This window comes from Eretmochelys imbricata, chromosome 16, assembly GCF_965152235.1.
Source record: "Eretmochelys imbricata isolate rEreImb1 chromosome 16, rEreImb1.hap1, whole genome shotgun sequence".
Taxonomy (NCBI): domain Eukaryota; kingdom Metazoa; phylum Chordata; order Testudines; family Cheloniidae; genus Eretmochelys; species Eretmochelys imbricata.
In genome coordinates, this window is record NC_135587.1 from 4,304,985 (window position 1) to 4,324,087 (window position 19,103).

The 19,103-nt window shown below is 51.6% G+C and overlaps 1 protein-coding gene across 1 annotated transcript; it reads left to right on the forward strand.

Annotated features, from left to right (window-relative positions):
* The first annotated feature begins 12,804 nt into the window (after positions 1 to 12,804).
* Positions 12,805 to 16,461, forward strand: PHPT1 (phosphohistidine phosphatase 1). The gene is made up of 3 exons (XM_077836042.1): positions 12,805 to 12,985; positions 13,897 to 14,021; positions 15,465 to 16,461. The coding sequence occupies exons 1-3, from the start codon at positions 12,838 to 12,840 to the stop codon at positions 15,555 to 15,557; spliced, it is 366 nt and encodes a 121-aa protein (XP_077692168.1). The 5' UTR covers positions 12,805 to 12,837; the 3' UTR covers positions 15,558 to 16,461.
* Positions 16,462 to 19,103: the final 2,642 nt, after the last annotated feature.

Consider the following 19,103-nt stretch of genomic DNA (forward strand, 5'->3'; position numbering starts at 1 on the left):
GACCCCCATTTTGATTTAAAATTTTTTGCAGACCCGCAAGTCACCTGCTCAGCCCCAGGCCCTGCCTCCACTCCACCCCTTCCCCCAAGGCCCCACCCCACCTCTTCCCACCCCCACTCCACCCCCACCCTTCCTCTTCCCCACCTCTTTCCGCCCCTTCCCCCAAGCATGCCCCATCCTCGCTCCTCCCGCTCCCTCCCAGCGCTTCCTGCACGCCGTGGAACAGCTGTTCTGCAGCATGCAGGAGGCACTGAGAGGGAGGGGCAGGAGTTGATCGGTGGGGCCAGAAGACCCCCTGGAGTACCCTCACGGACTCCAGTTTGAGAAACGCTGACCTAGAGGGAATCATAAAGCTTTCACTCTCCATGCTGTTTGCTTCCCTTCAGCACAGGCCATGGAACCTGCTGGTCAGTGTCAGTTTCCATGCTCTAGCTGAGGGCTGTTGTGTTTGGGTTGCCAAGGAAATGTGCCGGCCTTTCGAGACCAGTCCATTTCATTGTCATTCCTGGGACTGCCCAGTCCTCTGCCATCTCACCAATGCTCATTTCTTACCAGCCCTTCTTTTGTGGCCAAGTTTGACCCCGCCAAGTCTGATGATTCTGGCCCTTTCAACTCCCTGGGGTTCATGCTAGGGGTGTTAGGGTTTGACACCCGAATCTTGGAGCCACAGGTGGCCTGGGATCTGTGCCTGGAGCCTTCCTTGAGGTGAATGGGGGGTGTTGTTGTAGACCGGGGGCATAAGCCCGATTTGCTGACATGTTACTGGCCATGTGAAATGGAGAAGGGAGTTTGAGAACTGACCTTTCCCCCGGACAATTCTGTTACCCACACACTCTAGGCACTTCCGTGGGCTCAAGATGTAATATAGGAACCCCCATCCATAGGCGCCGACTCCGCGTCCCTGCCCTAGCTCACCTCTGCCTCCCCTCCGCTCTGCCTCTTCCCCTGAGCGCGCCGCTGGGTCCTGCTTCTCCCTGCTCCCTCCCAGCGCATGCGCCGCAAAATAGCTGTTTCACGCGGCAAGCCTGGGAGGGAGGGGGGAGGAGGGGGAATGCGAGACGCTTGGGGGAGGAGGCGGGGCCAGGGCAGGGATTTGGGGAGGTATCCAACAGGGGCAGGGAGGGGTGGAGTTGGGGCGGGGCCAGGCCGGGGGGGGGGGTGCAAGCACCCACCGGTGCCAACAAAAGTTGGAGCCTGTGCCCCCATCCTTACCCAGTTCTTAGGGCTCAGGGCACAATCTTCTGCGGGTCTGCAGGGCCTTTTCCAGTGAAGGAGCCTTGCACAGTAATATTCTCTATTTATTAACAGTTACCAAAACAGAACACACAGGCTAAGCAGACAATGCTCCTCACTCCCAATAAGGCAGATGAACTTTTCCTGGTAGCCAGGCAGGATCAGGTCATTTGGAGCTCCAGCTTCTGCACAGTATGATTGGCAGGTGTTGAGGTCTGGCAGCTCTGATCCTGGGCTGTGTCCTGGAGTTGGGTGCTAAAGAACTTCCTTTTGGATCCCAGTTTATATAGTGAAACTTGAATCCTGCTTAGCTCTACCGTCACCAACCATTGTAAACTGAAGTGTTATAAGACAGTATTTTTACCCATCCTAGCCCATTGTGAAACCATTCTTTACTCAATCAGACCCCAGCGCCTGAGTTGATTTAAATCTTGCAAAATTAGTTATGCCACAGACAGAAATGATCAAAGAACCAGACAGAGACCCTACAGATAAACAATAGAGAAGTGGGGTCCGTAAAGACAAAACAATAGAAGTAGAGATTTTACAATCACAACTGTTGAGAAGTGGTTCCTTGCCAGGCAGAATGCTGTCAAACAAAGTTTTCTATAAACTTTTTAAGCTCTGTTTCTTTATCTGGTGGTGGTGGGCACTGTTAGGACAGGAGCACAGTCTTCACAGCCCGATATGACATTGTTTTGATGTAATTTAGAGGAAATGTGAGGATGTGACTCTCTGCTTCTTAGCTCATGACTGCGACTGTCCTACTGTGGCTACAGAAAAGACCTCTGACCTTACGATATGGGGAGCAGAGGGAGGAAATGACCTTGCTATGGAGGGTGATGGGAATGTTCTGTCCTTGACCACAGGTAACCACTGAATGTTGCTGCCATCTAGAGAGATGGACCAGAACTACATCCCTGGATCCAAACATCCTATCTCTCTAACAGGGCAACCCAAGCCCCTGATTCAAAGATGGAGGTTCCATGTGCAGAGCTGAATGGAAACCTCCCCAGATGACAGGGTGCTCAGGTGGGGCCCATTATAAAGAGACTTCCAGCTGTGCATGCTGATCCCTGGTTTTGGTTCACGCCCTTCTCCACTCTGAGTGCATCAGTCTAGAATTTCCTGGTGCATGACTGTTGGTGACAACTTTGTTTCCTTGGTGACCATGCACTAATGTGAATGCACCAGAGCCACGAGCAGTGATTTTGGGCCTGCCCAGCATCAAGGGATCAAGTCAAAGACACCAGAAGTTATTAACTAGCACTGGAATGGAAATCAACAGTTCCTATGCCAGGCTGCCTGGGTCAGCCGGGGGTGTTCATGCCACCAAGGGGAGGCAGCACCCTCAAAGACAGCACTGTTGTGGATAGCTACCGCCCCACTGCACCAGCTAGATAGTGCCCAATAGCTGAGTAGATGCAAGTTCTTCTTCTGGAAAGGCTGAATAGTTGGGGCAAAAGTGAGGGACTCCTGCCTCTCAGCCAGCTAAGCTGAGTTCCTCCCCAGCAGCACTGCAGTCAGTGGGACTTCCTGCCTTTCATCATAATGCCAGGTAGGCTTTTCTCCTCCCCACCATCCCAGTCATTGTAAGTTCCCTCCCGCATTTCACCTGCAGAGCTGTGACTTCCTCCTATTGTGGCAGCAGGGGAAACTGGGAGCATCTTTGTCCTGGTTTTGCATTCCTTTGCACTCTCTGGGATCCTGTCCATGCTTTAACCATGTTTCATGGCCGAGATCCAAACAGCTCCTCCAACTACACAGCTTCAAGGTAACGGTGGATCCTGATAGCTGCAGCCTCCTAATCTAACAAACAATAAATAAAAAGACTGAAACTGCATCTTCTCAGCTGGGATCCCTGGAAGGTTTTACCTAAACGGGACAGAATTCTTTGATAAATGCATGTTCTGTTTATTTCCTTTTTTAAGTTATGCATCATATTGAAGAGTCAGATCACATCTCCTCTTGTGCAGAGCAGAACTAGGTCTGTATTTTCTCACGTTTCGTTGTATCATTCCTGCTGGTGTTCCACAGCAAACTTTCTGAGGTAAACTTATTATGAGAGATCTATTTCCTTTGAATATCCATAAAGTATAACTTGAATGTACTGCACTGTTGTCTGCCTTTACTGTCTCGACTGGGCAACAGTAGTTTTGTGAGGAAGGTGCTGATCTTGTGGGGGAGGCAGGGGAAACCTTTCCTGCTAACATGAAGACGGAGTCCTCCTGGAGCCAAAAAACACTTAAATGGAATGAGATCCAAAGAAAAGCAACTGTTAGAACCTCTGGGACACTGGAGGAGTAATGGGGGAGTGACCATTTGTAAGCGTGACAAAGTGATGTGCTGCAGACAGAAGTGACACATGCCTGGGGAGTGGGGATCAGAACCCTGGTCCATCCACCCCAAACATCTAACTCTCTGCTACTTGTGTGAGAGGCAACTTCAAAAGCTGATGGAAGTGGTAGCCAGCCACTAGAGGGCAGCGTCCCCCATACAGACTCCAAAAGCCAGTACACTACAGCACCACATCCTTACCCATTTATAGGTGATGCCAGTGACTAGTCCAGGGGTGGCCAATCTGGGGATCCGGAGCCACATGTTAATGTGTGGCTCCCTTGTATGGACACTGACTCTGAGGCTGGAGCTACAGGCCCTGCCACAGGCCCTGCCCCCACTCCACCCCTTCCCACCCCCTCCCCTGAGTCTGCCAGGCCCTCACTCCTTCCCCACCCTTCCCCCCAGCCTCCTGAATGCCATGAAACAGCTGATCGGGAGGGAGGGGGAGGCGCTGACTGGCAGGGCTGCTGGTGGGCGGGAGGCACTGGGAGCGGGTGGAGGAGTGGATGGGGGGCAGCAGACGCATTACTGTGGCTCTTTGGCAATGTACACTGGTAAATTCTGGCTCCTTCTCAGGCTCAGGTTGGCCACCCCTGGACTAGGGAACAAACTTGTCAAGAAAATGCCCCAGTACAGAGGATCATCATCAGTCCTATTCTGAAGGCTTAAGCGATGCACAAACCATGTGCTGGCCATTGCAGAGGAGAGATGTTCATCCTCACTGAGTGAATAGGTTTGTGCTACCCAGATGAGCAGAGGTGCAGACCCTCTGTTCTGGAGAACAGGAAGAAGCCAGGCTGAGATCACCTCTTTGCCCTCCCAGGCTGTCCCAGACCTCCCATATTATCATAGTGCTTAAGGCCAAAAGGGGCCACTAGCTCATCCAGGTTCACCTGTAGATCACAGACCACAGACACAACGCAGCACCTGCACACTAAACCCAACTATCAAAGGTGTGCACGGGGGGGCAGGCAGGGGCACAGCCCCGACCCCCAATAATTGGCAGGGGCACAGAACTTCTCCAGCACCAGAGCTGCGAAGGCAGGGAAGATCAAGTTCCTGACAGGGCTGGGGCTGGGACAGGGTGGAGGGAGAGAAGATCGATCTCCTGCTGGGACCCATGGGGAGGGGAGAAAGCAAACTCCTCCTGGGGCCAGGGGAGCAGAAGTGAGGCAGTTAGCTTCCATGCCCCCCCAAAAGGGGTCAAATTTAAATTCCTGTGCATGCCTCTGACAACTACCAAAATTAGACCAAAGTATCACAGCCCACAAGACCCCAAACCATTCTATGCCACAGGGAGCAAACAGGAGACAGCGAGGTGGGAAGGAGGAGGGATAGCTCAGTGGTTTGAGCATTGGACTGCTAAACCCAGGGTTGTGAGTTCAATCCTTGAGGGAGCCATTTAGGGATCTGGGGCAAAAAAATTGGGGATTGGTCCTGCTTTGAGCAGGGGGTTGGACTAGATGCCCTCCTGAGGTCCCTTCCAACCCTGATATTCTATGAGGTGCGCCAGTGTTGAGACCCCTACCATGGCAAGAGAATCACAGAATATCAGGGCTGGAAGGGACCTCAGGAGGTCATCTAGTCCCACGCTCTGTTCAAAGCAGGACCAATCCCCAACTAAATCATCCCAGCCAGGGCTTTGTCAAGCCTGACCTTAAAAACTTCAAAGGAAGGAGCTTCCACCACCTCCCTAGGTAACCCATTCCAGTGCTTCACCACCCTCCTAGTAAAAAAGTTTTTCCTAATATCCAGCCTAAACCTCCCCCACTGTAACTTGAGACCATTACTCCTTGTTCTGTCACCTGGTACCACTGAGAACAGTCTAGATCCATCCTCTTTGGAACCCCCTTTCAGGGAGTTGAAAGCAGCTATCAAATCCCCCCCCCCTCATTCTTCTCTTCCACAGACTAAACAATCCCAGTTCCCTCAGCCTCTCCTCAGAAGTCATGTGTCAGTCCCCTAATCATTTTTGTTGCCCTCTGCTGGACGCTTTCCAATTTTTCCACATCCTTCTTGTAGTGTGGGGCCCAAAATGGGGCCCAAAACTGGGCCCAGATGAGGCCTCACCAATGTCGAATAGAGGGGAATGATCACATCCCTCGATCTGCTGGCAATGCCCCTACTTATACAGCCCAAAATGCCATTGGCCTTCTTGGCAACAAGGGCACATTGTTGACTTATATCCAGCTTCTCATCCACTGCAACCCCAGGTCCTTTTCTGCAGAACTGCTGCCGAGCCATTCGGTCCCTAGTCTGTAGCGGTGCATTGGATTCTTCCGTCCTAAGTGCAGGACTCTGCACTGGTCCTTGTTGAACCTCATCAGATTTCTTTTGGCCAAATCCTCTAATTTGTCTAGGGCCCTCTGTATCCTATCCCTACCCTCCAGTGTATCTACCTCTCCTCCCAGTTTAGTGTCATCTGCAAACTTGCTGAGGGTGCAATCCACGCCATCCTCCAGATCAGGGGTTGGCAACCTATGGCACGTGTGCCAAAGAGGAGCAATGTGCCATTAAAAATCCTGGCCAGCCCTGCCCGCTCTTCTCTGCCCCCTGCCCACCGCTCTCTCCTTGCAGGGCAGGCAAGCTTCCCCCTCCCCCCGCCTTCCCCCAGCGTGCAGGGTTCCTGCCTCTCCTTCTGTCCCTCCCTGCGGCCAATGACCTGACGGCCCTTGCTAGGGAGTGGGAGAGGGAAAAGCGGAGCCGCAGGACGCTCTCTGCTCTGGGGACCTTGGGGAAGGGGGTGGAATCAGCATATCTCCTCCAGCCCCCTGCAATGAGCCACTCAGGGCAGGGGGCTGGGAGCATCCCCACGATCCCAGCCCACACCCCCAGCCCTCTGCCCTGACCCCTGCACCCCCCTCACACACCCCCAGCCCTCTGCCCTTAACCTGCACCCCCCTCACACACACCTAGCCCTCTGCCCTGACCCCTGCACCCCCACACCCCTCTGCCCTGACCCCTGCACCCTCCCACAAACCCAGCCTCCTGCCCTGACCCCTGCACCCCCCCTCACACACCCCCAGCCCTCTGCCCTGACCCCTGAACCCTCCTCACACACCCCCAGCCCTCTGCCCTGACCCCTGAACCCTCCTCACACACCCCAGCCCTCTGCCCTGACCCCTGACACCTCCTCACACACCCCCAGCCCTCTGCCCTCACCCCTGCATCCCCGTCACAGACACCCAGCCCTCTGCCCTCACCCCTGCACCCCCACACACCCCAACCCCATGCCCTGACCCCTGCACCCCCCCCACAACCCCAGCCCCCTGCCCTGACTCTTGCACCCCCCACATCCCCACCCCCACCCTGAGCACCAAACGGGAGCTCCTGCACACACACACCCCACATTCCCACCTGCACCCCTCGCACCAAATGGGAGCTGCCTAGGTAAGCTCTCCACACCCAAACCTCCTGCCCAAACCCTGAGTCCCCTCCCTCATTCTAGCTCCTGGCCAGACCCCGCACCCCAACCCCCAGCCTGCTCCTTCACCCCCAGCCCTGTTGTCAGCACACCCCCACCCTCAGCTCAGTGCAGAGAGAGGAAGAAAATAAGCCAGAACCAGGGAGAAGGTAGGTACCTACTCCATCTGGACAGGGCCAGGACCCCAGACCGGCAGCAGGCTGAGTGGGACCGGCAGCCGGGACCCTGGCTGGCAGGAGCCGGCAGACGGAACCCCAAACCAGCAGCAGGCTGAGTGGCAACGGGCTGAGCCGCTCAGCCCACTGCTGGTCTGGGGTCCCCGCTGCTGGCCCCACTCAGCCCACTGCCTGTCTGGGGTTCTGGCTGCCGGCCCCTTGCCAGCCGGGGTCCCGGCTGCAGGCCCTGCTCAGCCAGCTGCCGGCCTAGGTGAACAGAACCCCAGGCCGGCAGCGGGCTGAGCAGGCTGATGGTGTAAGATCAGCATTTTAATTTAATTTTAAGTGAAGCTTCTAAAACATTTTGAAAACCTTGTTTACATACAACAATAGTTTAGTTACATAATATATAGACTTATGGAGAGAGACCTTCTAAAAAACGTTAAAATGTATTATTTGCACACGAAACCTTAAAGTGAATAAATGAAGACTCGACACACCACTTGTAGAGGTTGCCGACCCCTGCTCCAGATCATTAATGAATATATAGAACAAAACCGGCCCCAGGACCAACCCTTGGGGCACTCTGCTTGATGCTGACTGCGAACTAGACATGGAGCCATTGATCACTACCTGTTGAGCCTAGGGAGGTGGTAGAATCTCCTTCCTTAGAGGTTTTTAAGGTCAGGCTTGACAAAGCCCTGGCTGGGATGATTTAACTGGGAATTGGTCCTGCTTCGAGCAGGGGGTTGGACTAGATGACCTTCTGGGGTCCCTTCCAACCCAGATATTCTATGATTCTATGATTCTATGAGCCCGACGATCTAGCCAGCTTTCTATTAGCCCATACTTCTTTAACTTGCTGGCAAGAATACTGTGGGAGACCATATCAAAAGCTTTGCTAAAGTCAAGGAATAACACATCCGCTGCTTTCCCTCCTCCACAGAGCCAGTTCTTTCATCATAGAAGGCAAGTAGATTAGTCAGGCATGCCTTGCCCTCGGTGAATCCATGCTGACTGTTCCTGATCACTTTCCTCTCCTCTAAGTGCTTCAGAATTGATTCCTTGAGGACCCGCTCCATGATTTTTCCAGGGACTGAGGTGAGGCTGACTGGCCTGTAGTTCCCAGGATCCTCCTTCTTCCCTTTTTTAAAGATGGGCACTACATTAGCCTTTTTCCAGTCGTCCGGGACCTCCCCCGATCGCCATGAGTTTTCAAAGAGAATGGCCAATGGCTCTGCAATCACATCCACCAACTCCTTTAGCACTCTCGGATGCAGTGCATCCAGCCCCATGGACTTGTGCTCGTCCAGCTTTTCTAAATAGTCCCGAATAGTCTCCACAGAGGGCTAGTCACCTGCTCCCCATGCTGTGCTGCCCAGTGCAGTAGTCTGGGAGCTGACCTTGTTCGTGAAGACAGAGGCAAAAAAAGCACTGAGTACATTAGCTTTTTCCACATCCTCTGTCACTAGGTTGCCTCCATCATTCAGTAAGGGGCCCACACTTTCCTTGACTTTCTTCTTGTTACTAACATACCTGTAAAAACCCTTCTTGTTACTCTTAACATCTCTTGCTAGCTGCAACTCCAGGTGTGATTTGGCCTTCCTGATTTCACTCCTGCATGCCCGAGCAATATTTTTATACTCTTCCCTGGTCATTTGTCCAATCTTCCACTTCTTGTAAGCTTCTTTTTTTTGTGTGTTTAAGATCAGCAAGGATTTCACTGTTAAGCCAAGCTGGTCGCCTGCCACATTTACTATTCTTTCTACACATCGGGATGGTTTGTCCCTGTAAACTCAATAAGGATTCTTTAAAATACAGCCAGCTCTCCTGGACTCCTTTCCCCCCCATGTTATTCTCTCAGGGGATCCTGCCCATCAGTTCCCTGAGGGAGTCAAAGTCTGTTTTTCTGAAGTCCAGGGTCCGTATTCTGCTGCTCTACTTTCTTCCTTGTGTCAGGATCCTGAACTCAACCATCTCATGGTCACTGCCTCCCAGGTTCCCCTCCACTTTTGCTTCCCCTACTAATTCTTCCCCGTTTGTGAGCAGCAGGTCAAGAAGAGCTCTGCCCCTAGTTGGTTCCTCCAGCACTAGCACCAGGAAATTGTCCCCTACACTTTCCAAAAACTTCCTGGATTGTCTGTGCACCGCTGTATTGCTCTCCCAGCAAGTATCAGGGTGATTGAAGTCTCCCATGAGAACCAGGGCCTGCGATCTAGTAACTTCCATTAGTTGCCAGAAGAAAGCCTTGTCCACCTCATCCCCCTGGTCCGGTGGTCTATAGCAGACTCCCACCACGACATCACCCTTGTTGCTCACACTTCTAAACTTAATCCAGAGACTCTCAGGTTTTTCTGCAGTTTCATACCGGAGCTCTGAGCAGTCATACTGCTCCCTTACATACAATCCCCCACCTTTTCTGCTCTGCCTGTCCTTCCTGAACAGTTTATATCCATCCATGACAGTCATGTGAGTTATCCCAGTTATTTCAGTAAGGCGTTTGATACCGTGCCACATGGGGAATTATTAGTTAAATTGGAAAAGATAGGGATCAATATGAAAATTGAAAGATGGATAAGGAATTGGTTAAAGGGGAGACTGCAACGGGTCCTACTGAAAGGTGAACTGTCAGGCTGGAGGGAGGTTACCAGTGGAGTTCCTCAAGGATTGGTTTTGGGACCAATCTTATTTAATCTTTTTATTACTGACCTCGACACAAAAAGTGGGAGTGTGCTAATAAAGTCGGCGGATGATACAAAGCTGGGAGGTATTGCCAATTTAGAGAAGGACAGGGATATCCTACAGGAGGATCTGGATGACCTTGTAAACTGGAGTAATAGTAATAGGATGAAATTTAATAGTGAGAAGTGTAAGGTCATGCATTTAGGGATTAATAACAAGAATTTTAGTTATAAGCTGGGGACGCATCAATTAGAAGTAACGGAGGAGGAGAAGGACCTTGGAGTATTGGTTGATCATAGGATGACTATGAGCTGCCAATGTGATATGGCCGTGAACAAAGCTAATGCAGTCTTGGGATGCATCAGGCGAGGTATTTCCAGTAGGGATAAGGAGGTTTTAGTACCGTTATACAAGGCACTGGTGAGACCTCACCTGGAATACTGTGTGCAGTTCTGGTCTCCCATGTTTAAGAAGGATGAATTCAAACTGGAACAGGTACAGAGAAGGGCTACTAGGATGATCCGAGGAATGGAAAACTTGTCTTATGAAAGGAGACTCAAGGAGCTTATCTTGTTTAGCCTAACTAAAAGAAGGTTGAGGGCAGATATGATTGCTCTCTATAAATATATCAGAGGGATAAATATCGGAGAGGGAGAGGAATTATTTAAGCTCAGTATCAATGTGGACACAAGAACAAATGGACATAAACTAGCCACCAGGAAGTTTAGACTTGAAATTAGACGAAGGTTTCTAACCATCAGAGGAGTGAAGTTTTGGAATAGCCTTCCAAGGGAAGCAGTGGGGGCAAAAGATCTATCTGGCTTTAAGATTAAACTCGATAAGTTTATGGAGGAGATGGTATGATGGGTTAACATGGTTTTGGTAATTAAATATTCATGGTAAATAGGCCCAATGGCCTGTGATGGGATATTAGATGGGGTGGGATCTGAGTTACCCAGGAAAGAATTTTCTGTAGTATGTGGCTGGTGAATCTTGCCCATATGCTCAGGGTTTAGCTGATTGCCATGTTTGGGGTCGGGAAGGAATTTTCCTCCAGGGCAGATTGGAAGAGGCCCTGGAGGTTTTTCGCCTTCCTCTGTAGCATGGGGCACGTGTCACTTGCTGGAGGATTCTCTGCTCCTTGAAGTCTTTAAACCACGATTTGAGGACTTCTATAGCTCAGACATAGGTAAGAGGTTTTTCGCAGGGGTGGGTGGGTGAAATTCTGTGGCCTGCGTTGTGCAGGAGGTCAGACTAGATGATCATAATGGTCCCTTCTGACCTTAGTATCTATGAATCTATGAATCTAATCACATCATAATTCCTTGACTGTGCCAGGACTTCCAGTTTTCCCTGCTTGTTTCCCAGGCTTCTTGCATTTGTGTATAGGCACTTGAGATGACTTGCTGTTTGTCCTGCTTTCTTAGTATGAAGCAGGAGCCTTCCCCTCTCGAGCTCTCCTGCTGGTGCTTCCTCCTGGTATCCCACATCCCCACTTACCTCAGGGCTTTGGTCTCCTTCCCCCGGTGAACCTAGTTTAAAGCCCTCCTCACTAGGTTAGCCAGTCTGCTTGCGAAGATGCTCTTCCCTCTCTTCGTTAGGTGGAGCCTGTCTCTGTCTAGCACTCCTCCTTCTTGGAACACCATCTCATGGTCAAAGAATCCAAAGCCTTCTCTCCAACACCACCTACAAAGCCATTCGTTGACTTCCACGATTCGACGGTCTCTACTCAGGCCTTTTCCTTCCACGGGGAGGACGGACGAGAACACCACTTGCACCTCAAACTCCTTTATCCTCGATAAGAGCTATACCCAGCTAATTCGGGAGCCTGACGCACCCACCCGCTGCTCCCTCATTCTCATCCTGTGATTGCTGTTAATTCTTTGAACGACAGCAGCGGGCCCCAGCCAGAAGCAGGCTGCGTTACACCGGCTGCATTTGCTTTATGGGTCCAAGTTATCAATGCAAAAACATAAAGAAGCATGACACTGGCATGAGGGGGCACGAGGAGAGGGGTGTCGGGGGGGCACGAGAGATGTGCTCCGGGGACATGGGGTGTCGGGGGGGCGTGATGAGAGGGGTGTCAGGGGGGCACGGGGTGTCAGGGGGGCACGAGAAGAGGGGTGTCAGGGTGGGACCGGGGTGCCAGGGGAGTATGGGGTGTCACGCGGGGTGTCGGGGGGGCACGGGGAGAGGGGTGTCAGGGGGGAGCAGGGAGCGGAGTATGAGGGGGGGCACGGGAAGCAGGGAGCGAGGAGAAGGGTGATGGGGGGGCACCGGGTGTTAGGTAGGGTGCAGGGAGCTGGGAGAGGGGCGTTGGGGGGGCACGGGGAGAGGGGTGCCAGGGGGGGCATGGGGTGCCAGGGGGCACAGGGAGCATGGAGCAGGGAGAGGGGTGTCAGGGGGCGTGCGGGTGCCAGGCGGGGTGTCGGGGGGGGCACGGGGAGAGGGGTGCCGGGGGGGCGTGAGAGAGGTGTGTCGGGGGACACGGGGTGTCAGGGGGGCGCGGGGTGTCAGGGGGGCGCGAGAAGAGGGGTGTCAGGGTGGGCCTGGGGTGCCGGGAGGGCATGGGCTGTCAGGCGGAGTGGGCGGGCTGTCAGGGGGGGCGCGGGAAGAGGGGTGTCGGGGGGGTGTCGGGGTGCCGGGGGGGGCCTCAGGGCCTCGCGCTGTCTGTGGGTGTTTGTACAACGCCTGCAGCCCCGCACCCCCCGCGCCCAGCAGGCCCCGCTCACTCCCCGCCCCCTCCCAGCCCGGCCCGGGCCAGCCCCGCCCCTTCCAATCGGCCCAGCCACCGGCATTTTCTGTCGGCGAAATCACACCCCTCCGCTCTCACCTTTAAGGATTAGACTTTGTTCGCGTCCCCTTTAAGAGCGCTTTGCTCTAATTGGGCGAGAGCTTCACGGCTCTGCAACGCGATTGGCCGCGGCGCTGTACAGTCCCCGCCCCGTTTTGCCATTGGGCGGAAGCTGTGCTACGCCGCTGGCTCGGTGCGGGGCCGGCAAGATGGCGGCGGAGGAGTTGAGCCGCATCCCGAGCGTCGACATCGACCCCGACGGCGTCTTCAAATACGTGCTGATCCGCGTGCGGCCGGCGGGGGCCCAGGGGCCCGCCAGGGATCTCGTGCGGGGCCACGCCTGGGCCGAGTACCACGGTGAGGGGCGGGGCGGGGCCGGTCGCGGGCTGGGTTACGCCTGGGCCGCGTACCGGGGTGTTCCCCGGGGGTAGCTGCCCCGCCCCCAGTGCTGGGGCCGCTGCGGGGGCAGGTGCTGGCTCCGCGCAGGCTCCGCGCAGCGCGGTTACCAGGACTCCTGGGTTCCGTGCCTGGCTCTGCGGCGAAGCCGGCTTGGACCTGCCCCGCCACGCGTGCGCCTCTGTCCCCCCCCGCTCATGTGGGGAGCGTGGCTGGATCCCGCGCCCAGTGATGTGTGCAGCGCGCTGGGGATGAGCCGAGGGGTCTCCTCCGGGGGGACGGCGGATGCCTCCGGACCCAGGGCCCCGCGTAGCTAAGGTGCACAAGGGATGTGGCTGCCTTGTAATGGTACTTGCCTTTCAGGAGACTGCTAGTGTAGGGAGGGATCCGCCATCACCGTGCAGCTGAATACAAATAGTTGCAAATGGTGCTGTTGATAACGGAGCAGAAAGTCCATCATGAGTGGGGTGTGCTGGGATTCTTTCATAGACTCATAGATACTAAGGTCAGAAGGGACCATTATGATCATCTAGTCAGGCAGGCCACAGAATCTCACCCACCCACTCCTGCTGTTGTAAATCCTAGGAACAATCTGTTCAGATCTGGATTCATAGTAACTGGGTCTGGAGATGAGAACTGTGAAATGGGGCCCATAGTGGTGAGCCATCAGATTGTGGTTCCTACCAATCCTGTATCCCTTTACCTGTGGGTAAGGTTGGAGCATGTCTTTACCCTGCAATTGTATGTGTGGGGTAGGTAGCACATGTATGAATTAAATGTTCCATATATCATACATGAACCAAGAATATCCCCAGGGAAGGAACTTTAATAGACTTTTGTTTACATTCATTCTACAATGTCTCCCACCCTAGCTGATATTTATGACAAGACTGCAGCAGAAATCGAGAAGCAAGGCTACGACTGCGAGTGCTTGGGCGGGGGCAGGATCTCCCATCAGAGCAAGGAGAAGAAGATCCACGTTTATGGATATTCTGTGGTAAACAAGGAGCCATGGGAGGGTGCTCTTGGTTTGATTGAGAAACTTGTAACCAGTCTTGAGGGGAGTGGGTGGAGAGGATTCTTTTCACCTATGCTGGTATCTTTGCTGTCTGAGCAACAGCACCAGCCTGGAACCCCCCACTCACAGTCTGTGCAGTTTTGACATGGAAGCTGGCATCTTACCACTGTCTAATGTGTATAAGGTAGCAAAGCTTTAAAGGAAAGGTATTGACTTATTAGTTAGGCTGGTAACCAATAGCCCTTCCTGAAGAGTGGGCCTGTAAGACCAAAAAACATCCAAAGTGTAGGGTTGCATCCCTGACGATCATGGACAACAGCTATTGATGGATCGATCCTCCATGAACTTATCTCCTTTTGGGAACCCACTTATTCTTTTGGCCTTCACTACACACAGCCCGTGGCAAGGAGTTCCACAGGTTGACTGTGCCTTGTGTGAAGAAGTGCTTCCTTACGTTTTTTTTTTTTAAAAAACCTGCTGCCTGTTAACCTCCTGTCTAAACACAGTTTTTGTACCAGTATAACTGTCAGGTAGGGGTGTAACTTTTCTACTGATCTAGTTATGCTTGTACATCTTTTATTGCTTTAACTACATTAGTATAGTTAAAGCAGTACAATCCCCTGATATGAATGCAGAAATGTGTGTATAAAGGTGCCTTATATTTGTATAGCTTATTCACTTTCCCTATGGGAATAGCTGTCCCAGTACAAGTACATCTATGCTGGTGTGACCATGTTCCTCCGGGGGGGATTGTGCTCCTTTAACTGTACCCACCTAATTAAGGCTTGTGCTTGTGACTGCTTCCATTTTGAGAGCAAAAGCCAAATGGGCAAAGAAGGAAGCCGAATTGGAATAAATTCATGCACTGCTGCTTGTCACACTGGGCACAGAGCAGCAGGTGTTGCCAAGGGACAGCTCAAAGGGCTAACAGTGACCACATGGCGCTGTTTGCTCTTGGAGCAGAGAGAACTGTATGCGTCCCACCCAGCTCTGGAAAATAGTTTAATCTCTTTCCTTCGACTTATTCTTCACCGTCTCCCTTCACTGCCTCTGCCAGAAACACTCTAGATCCCCAGACCTGCCCCAGGTAAACCCAGTAAGAGAGAGGTACCTTGTGTGGCCCAAGGATGCCGTCACTCTCCAGAATCTTCCCAATCCTAATCTCCTCTAGGAGCAGGGACGGGGTTAGGACAGGACTGCCCTGATGCTCCACTTCTGGGCACCAGGTGCCAAGCTGCAGTGCATTCAGTGTGGATTGTTGCCAAGTGTAGATGGCGGTCATTTGGGAGTTTTAGGCAAGGCGCTGGGGGCCTCTTCCATCCCCAGATTATCCTCTCGGATTTTCTTATTGCTCAGGGCTCTGTCCCCAGGACTCTTCCTGAGCCCTTCACAGTTCACAGTGCTGCCTTTTTCCTCTTCCAGGGCTTTGGTCAAGCAAAACACTCTGTGTCCACAAAGATACTGAAAGATAAGTATCCAGACTACGTGGTCACCTGGGCTGACGAAGGCTACTGACCTGGCTTACTCCGACAGCAGCAGACATCACTCCCTTTTCCTGGGACTGAGAAGCTCAGGTCATTGGCTGGGCTTGTGGGAGCAGAGAGCCTGCACTGGCCAGTGCTCTGGATCTGCCTGGGCTCCATTGTGTTTCCTTGTGTCTGGAGCTTCATGGAAGATACAAGTTCATTCTGCTGGGAAGCTTCTGGCAGGAGGGGGATGAGTCTAGAGCAAGAGGAATTCACCAGCCTCCATGCCCTTTGCATCCATTAATTGTCTCAGCGCTGTAGTCTTGAGCTGCATCTGATGAAGGGGCAGCAAAGCCTGTGGTGGAAATCCTGGCCCCAGTAAAACCAGGGGGGTTACCATTGATCTCAGTGGAGCCAGGACTTCTCCCTGAATGTTTACGGTGAAAATTAAACAGTATCTTTAAATTTACAATAGTCTAAATAGTTTAATTTACAATAGTCTAAAGCATCTTCAGTAGGCATTCCATTGAATACATTTCGGCTTTACCAGTTAATTTTGTAATCAGGGTAGGAACTCTCTATCAGCAGGGATTTCATGTATTACCCACAGCCTGTTGAAGGTAGTCAGATATCCAACAATATCATCATCCTCACTTTATGCAGAATATAAGTGTTCCCACTTGTGGATTTTTGGAGTGATGGAGTCGTTGGGGTCAGGGGTTCTGGTTCTGCTTCTCTAACAGGTCCAGTTGGTGTTTTCGCTGTCTCTCTCTCTCTTTTTCTTTTATCTCCAGTTCTTTCAGTTGCAATAATCTCTGGTGCTCCCTCCCCTTTTCTGCAGACTGCAGCCTAAAAAGCTCCAACTTCACAATCGCTTCACTGCTTTTACTCATTTTCCTGTTTTTCTGTTCCTACTTCCCTTTCCCAAAATAAACAAACTGAAAATAACAAAACTGTGACCACCTCCTGACTGTTCTTAGCCACTGCACTTAAGACTCACTTAAAATCACAACTGACAGGTTTCAGAGTAACAGCCGTGTTAGTCTGTATTCGCAAAAAGAAAAGGAGTACTTGTGGCACCTTAGAGACTAACCAATTTATTTGAGCATAAGCTTTCGTGAGCTACAGCTCTCTTCATCGGATGCATACTGTGGAAAGTGTAGAAGATCTTTTTATACACACAAAGCATGAAAAAATACCTCCGCCCACCCCACTCTCCTGCTGGTAATAGCTTATCTAAAGTGATCACTCTCCTTACAATGTGTATGTTAATCAAGTTGGGCCATTTCCAGCACAAATCCAGGTTGAAGAAACAGATTGATAGAGTCAGAAGAGTTCCCAGAAGTCACCTACTACAGGACAGGCCTAACAAAGAAAATAACAGAACGCCACTAGCCGTCACCTTCAGCCCCCAACTAAAATCCCTCCAACGCATTATTAAGGATCTACAACCTATCCTGAAGGATGACCCAACACTCTCACAAATCTTGGGAGACAGGCCAGTCCTTGCCTACAGACAGCCCCCCAACCTGAAGCAAATACTCACCAGCAACCACGTACCACACAACAGAACCACTAACCCAGGAACCTATCCTTGCAACAAAGCCCGTTGCCAACTGTGCCCACATATCTATTCAGGGGACACCATCACAGGGCCTAATAACATCAGCCACGCTATCAGAGGCTCGTTCACCTGCACATCCACCACTGTGATATATGCCATCATGTGCCAGCAATGCCCCTCTGCCATGTATATTGGTCAAACTGGACAGTCTCTATGTAAAAGAATAAATGAACACAAATCAGATGTCAAGAATTATAACACTCATAAACCAGTCGGAGAACACTTCAATCTCTCTGGTCATGCGATTACAGACATGAAAGTTGCGATATTACAACAAAAAAACTTCAAATCCAGACTCCAGTGAGAAACTGTTGAATTGGAATTCATTTGCAAATTGGAGACAATTAACTTAGGCTTGAATAGAGACTGGGAGTGGCTAAGTCATTATGCAAGGTAACCTATTTCCCCTTGTTTTTTCCTACCCCCAAAGGACCAAAGGAACGGGGGTGACTCATACAGAGTCTTAACAGATCCTTTTGTTACTGCCTAGGCCAGTGTTCTTTGTTCCTGTGAAGCTGGGCTGGGTTTGTCTCATACCTGCCCTGATGAGGTGTGAACTGCCTCTCTGCTCCTGGAGAGTTTTTGCCTGGGCTTAGTTTAAGCCATGAGGATACATTTTCAGCATCATAACTGTATACATGAAATTATAATCTATAACATTACTGTAACAATTACTATAACATCACTATAACAACCATGCTCAGTGCTAAAGGAATTGGCGGATGTGCTTGCAGAGCCATTGGCCATTACCTTTGAAAACTCATGGCGATCGGGGGAAGTCCTGGACGACTGGAAAAAGGCAAATGTAGGGCCGATCTTTAAAAAAGGGAAGAAGGAGGATCCTGGGAACTACAGGCTGGTCAGCCTCATCTCAGTCCCCAGAAAAATCATGGAGCAGGTCCTCAAGGAATCAATTCTGAAGCACTTAGACGAGAAGAAAGTGATCAGGAACAGTCAGCATGGATTCACCAAGGGAAAGTCATGCCTGACTAATCTAATTGCCTTCTATGATGAGATAACTAGTTCTGTGGATGAGGGGAAAGCAGTGGACGTGTTATTTCTTGACTTTAGCAAAGCTTTTGACACGGTCTTCCACAGTATTCTTGTCAGCAAGTTAAAGAAGTACGGGCTGGATGGATGCACTACAAGGTGGGTAGAAAATTGGCTAGATTGTCGGGCTCAACGGGTAGTGATCAATGGCTCCATGTCTAGTTGGCAGCTGGTGTCTAGCGGAGTGCCCCAAGGGTCGGTCCTGGGGCCGGTTTTGTTCAATATCTTCATTAATGATCTGGAGGATGGTGTGGATTGCACCCTCAGCAAGTTAGCGGATGACACTAAACTGGGAGGAGTGGTAGATACGCTGGAGGGTAGGGATAGGATACAGAGGGACCTAAACAAATTGTAGGATTGGGCCAAAAGAAGGTTCAACAAGGACAAGTGCAGAGTCCTGCACTTAGGACGGAAGAATCCCATGCACCACTACAGTCTAGGGACCGAATGGCTAGGCAGCAGTTCTGCAGAAAAGGACCTAGGGGTCACAGTGGACGAAAAGCTGGATATGAGTCAACAGTGTGACGTTGCCAAGAAGGCCAATGGCATTTTGGGCTGAATAAGTAGGGGCATTGCCAGCAGATCGAGGGATGTGATCCTTCCCCTCTATTTGACATTGGTGAGGCCAGATCTGGTGTACTGTGTCCAGTTTTGGGCCCCGCACTACAAGAAGGATGTGGAGAAATTGGAGAGAGTCCAGCGAAGGGCAACAAAAATGATTAGGGATCTGGAACACATGACTTCTGAGGAGAGGCTGAGGGAACTGGGATTGTTTAGTCTACAGAAGAGAAGAATGAGGGGGGATTTGATAGCTGCTTTTAACTACCTGAAAGGTGGATCCAAAGAGGATGGATCTAGACTTCTCAGTGATAGCAGATGACAAGACAAGGAGTAATGGTCTCAAGTTGCAGTGGGGGAGAT

Excerpts from the sequence above, each read along its gene's own strand:
- PHPT1 (XM_077836042.1), top strand. The coding sequence starts at position 12,838 with ATGGCGGCGGAGGAGTTGAGCCGCATCCCGAGCGTCGACATCGACCCC. Across the intron at positions 12,986-13,896 it reads CGCCTGGGCCGAGTACCACG|CTGATATTTATGACAAGACT; the intron begins GTGAGGGGCGGG and ends CTCCCACCCTAG. Across the intron at positions 14,022-15,464 it reads ACGTTTATGGATATTCTGTG|GGCTTTGGTCAAGCAAAACA; the intron begins GTAAACAAGGAG and ends TTCCTCTTCCAG.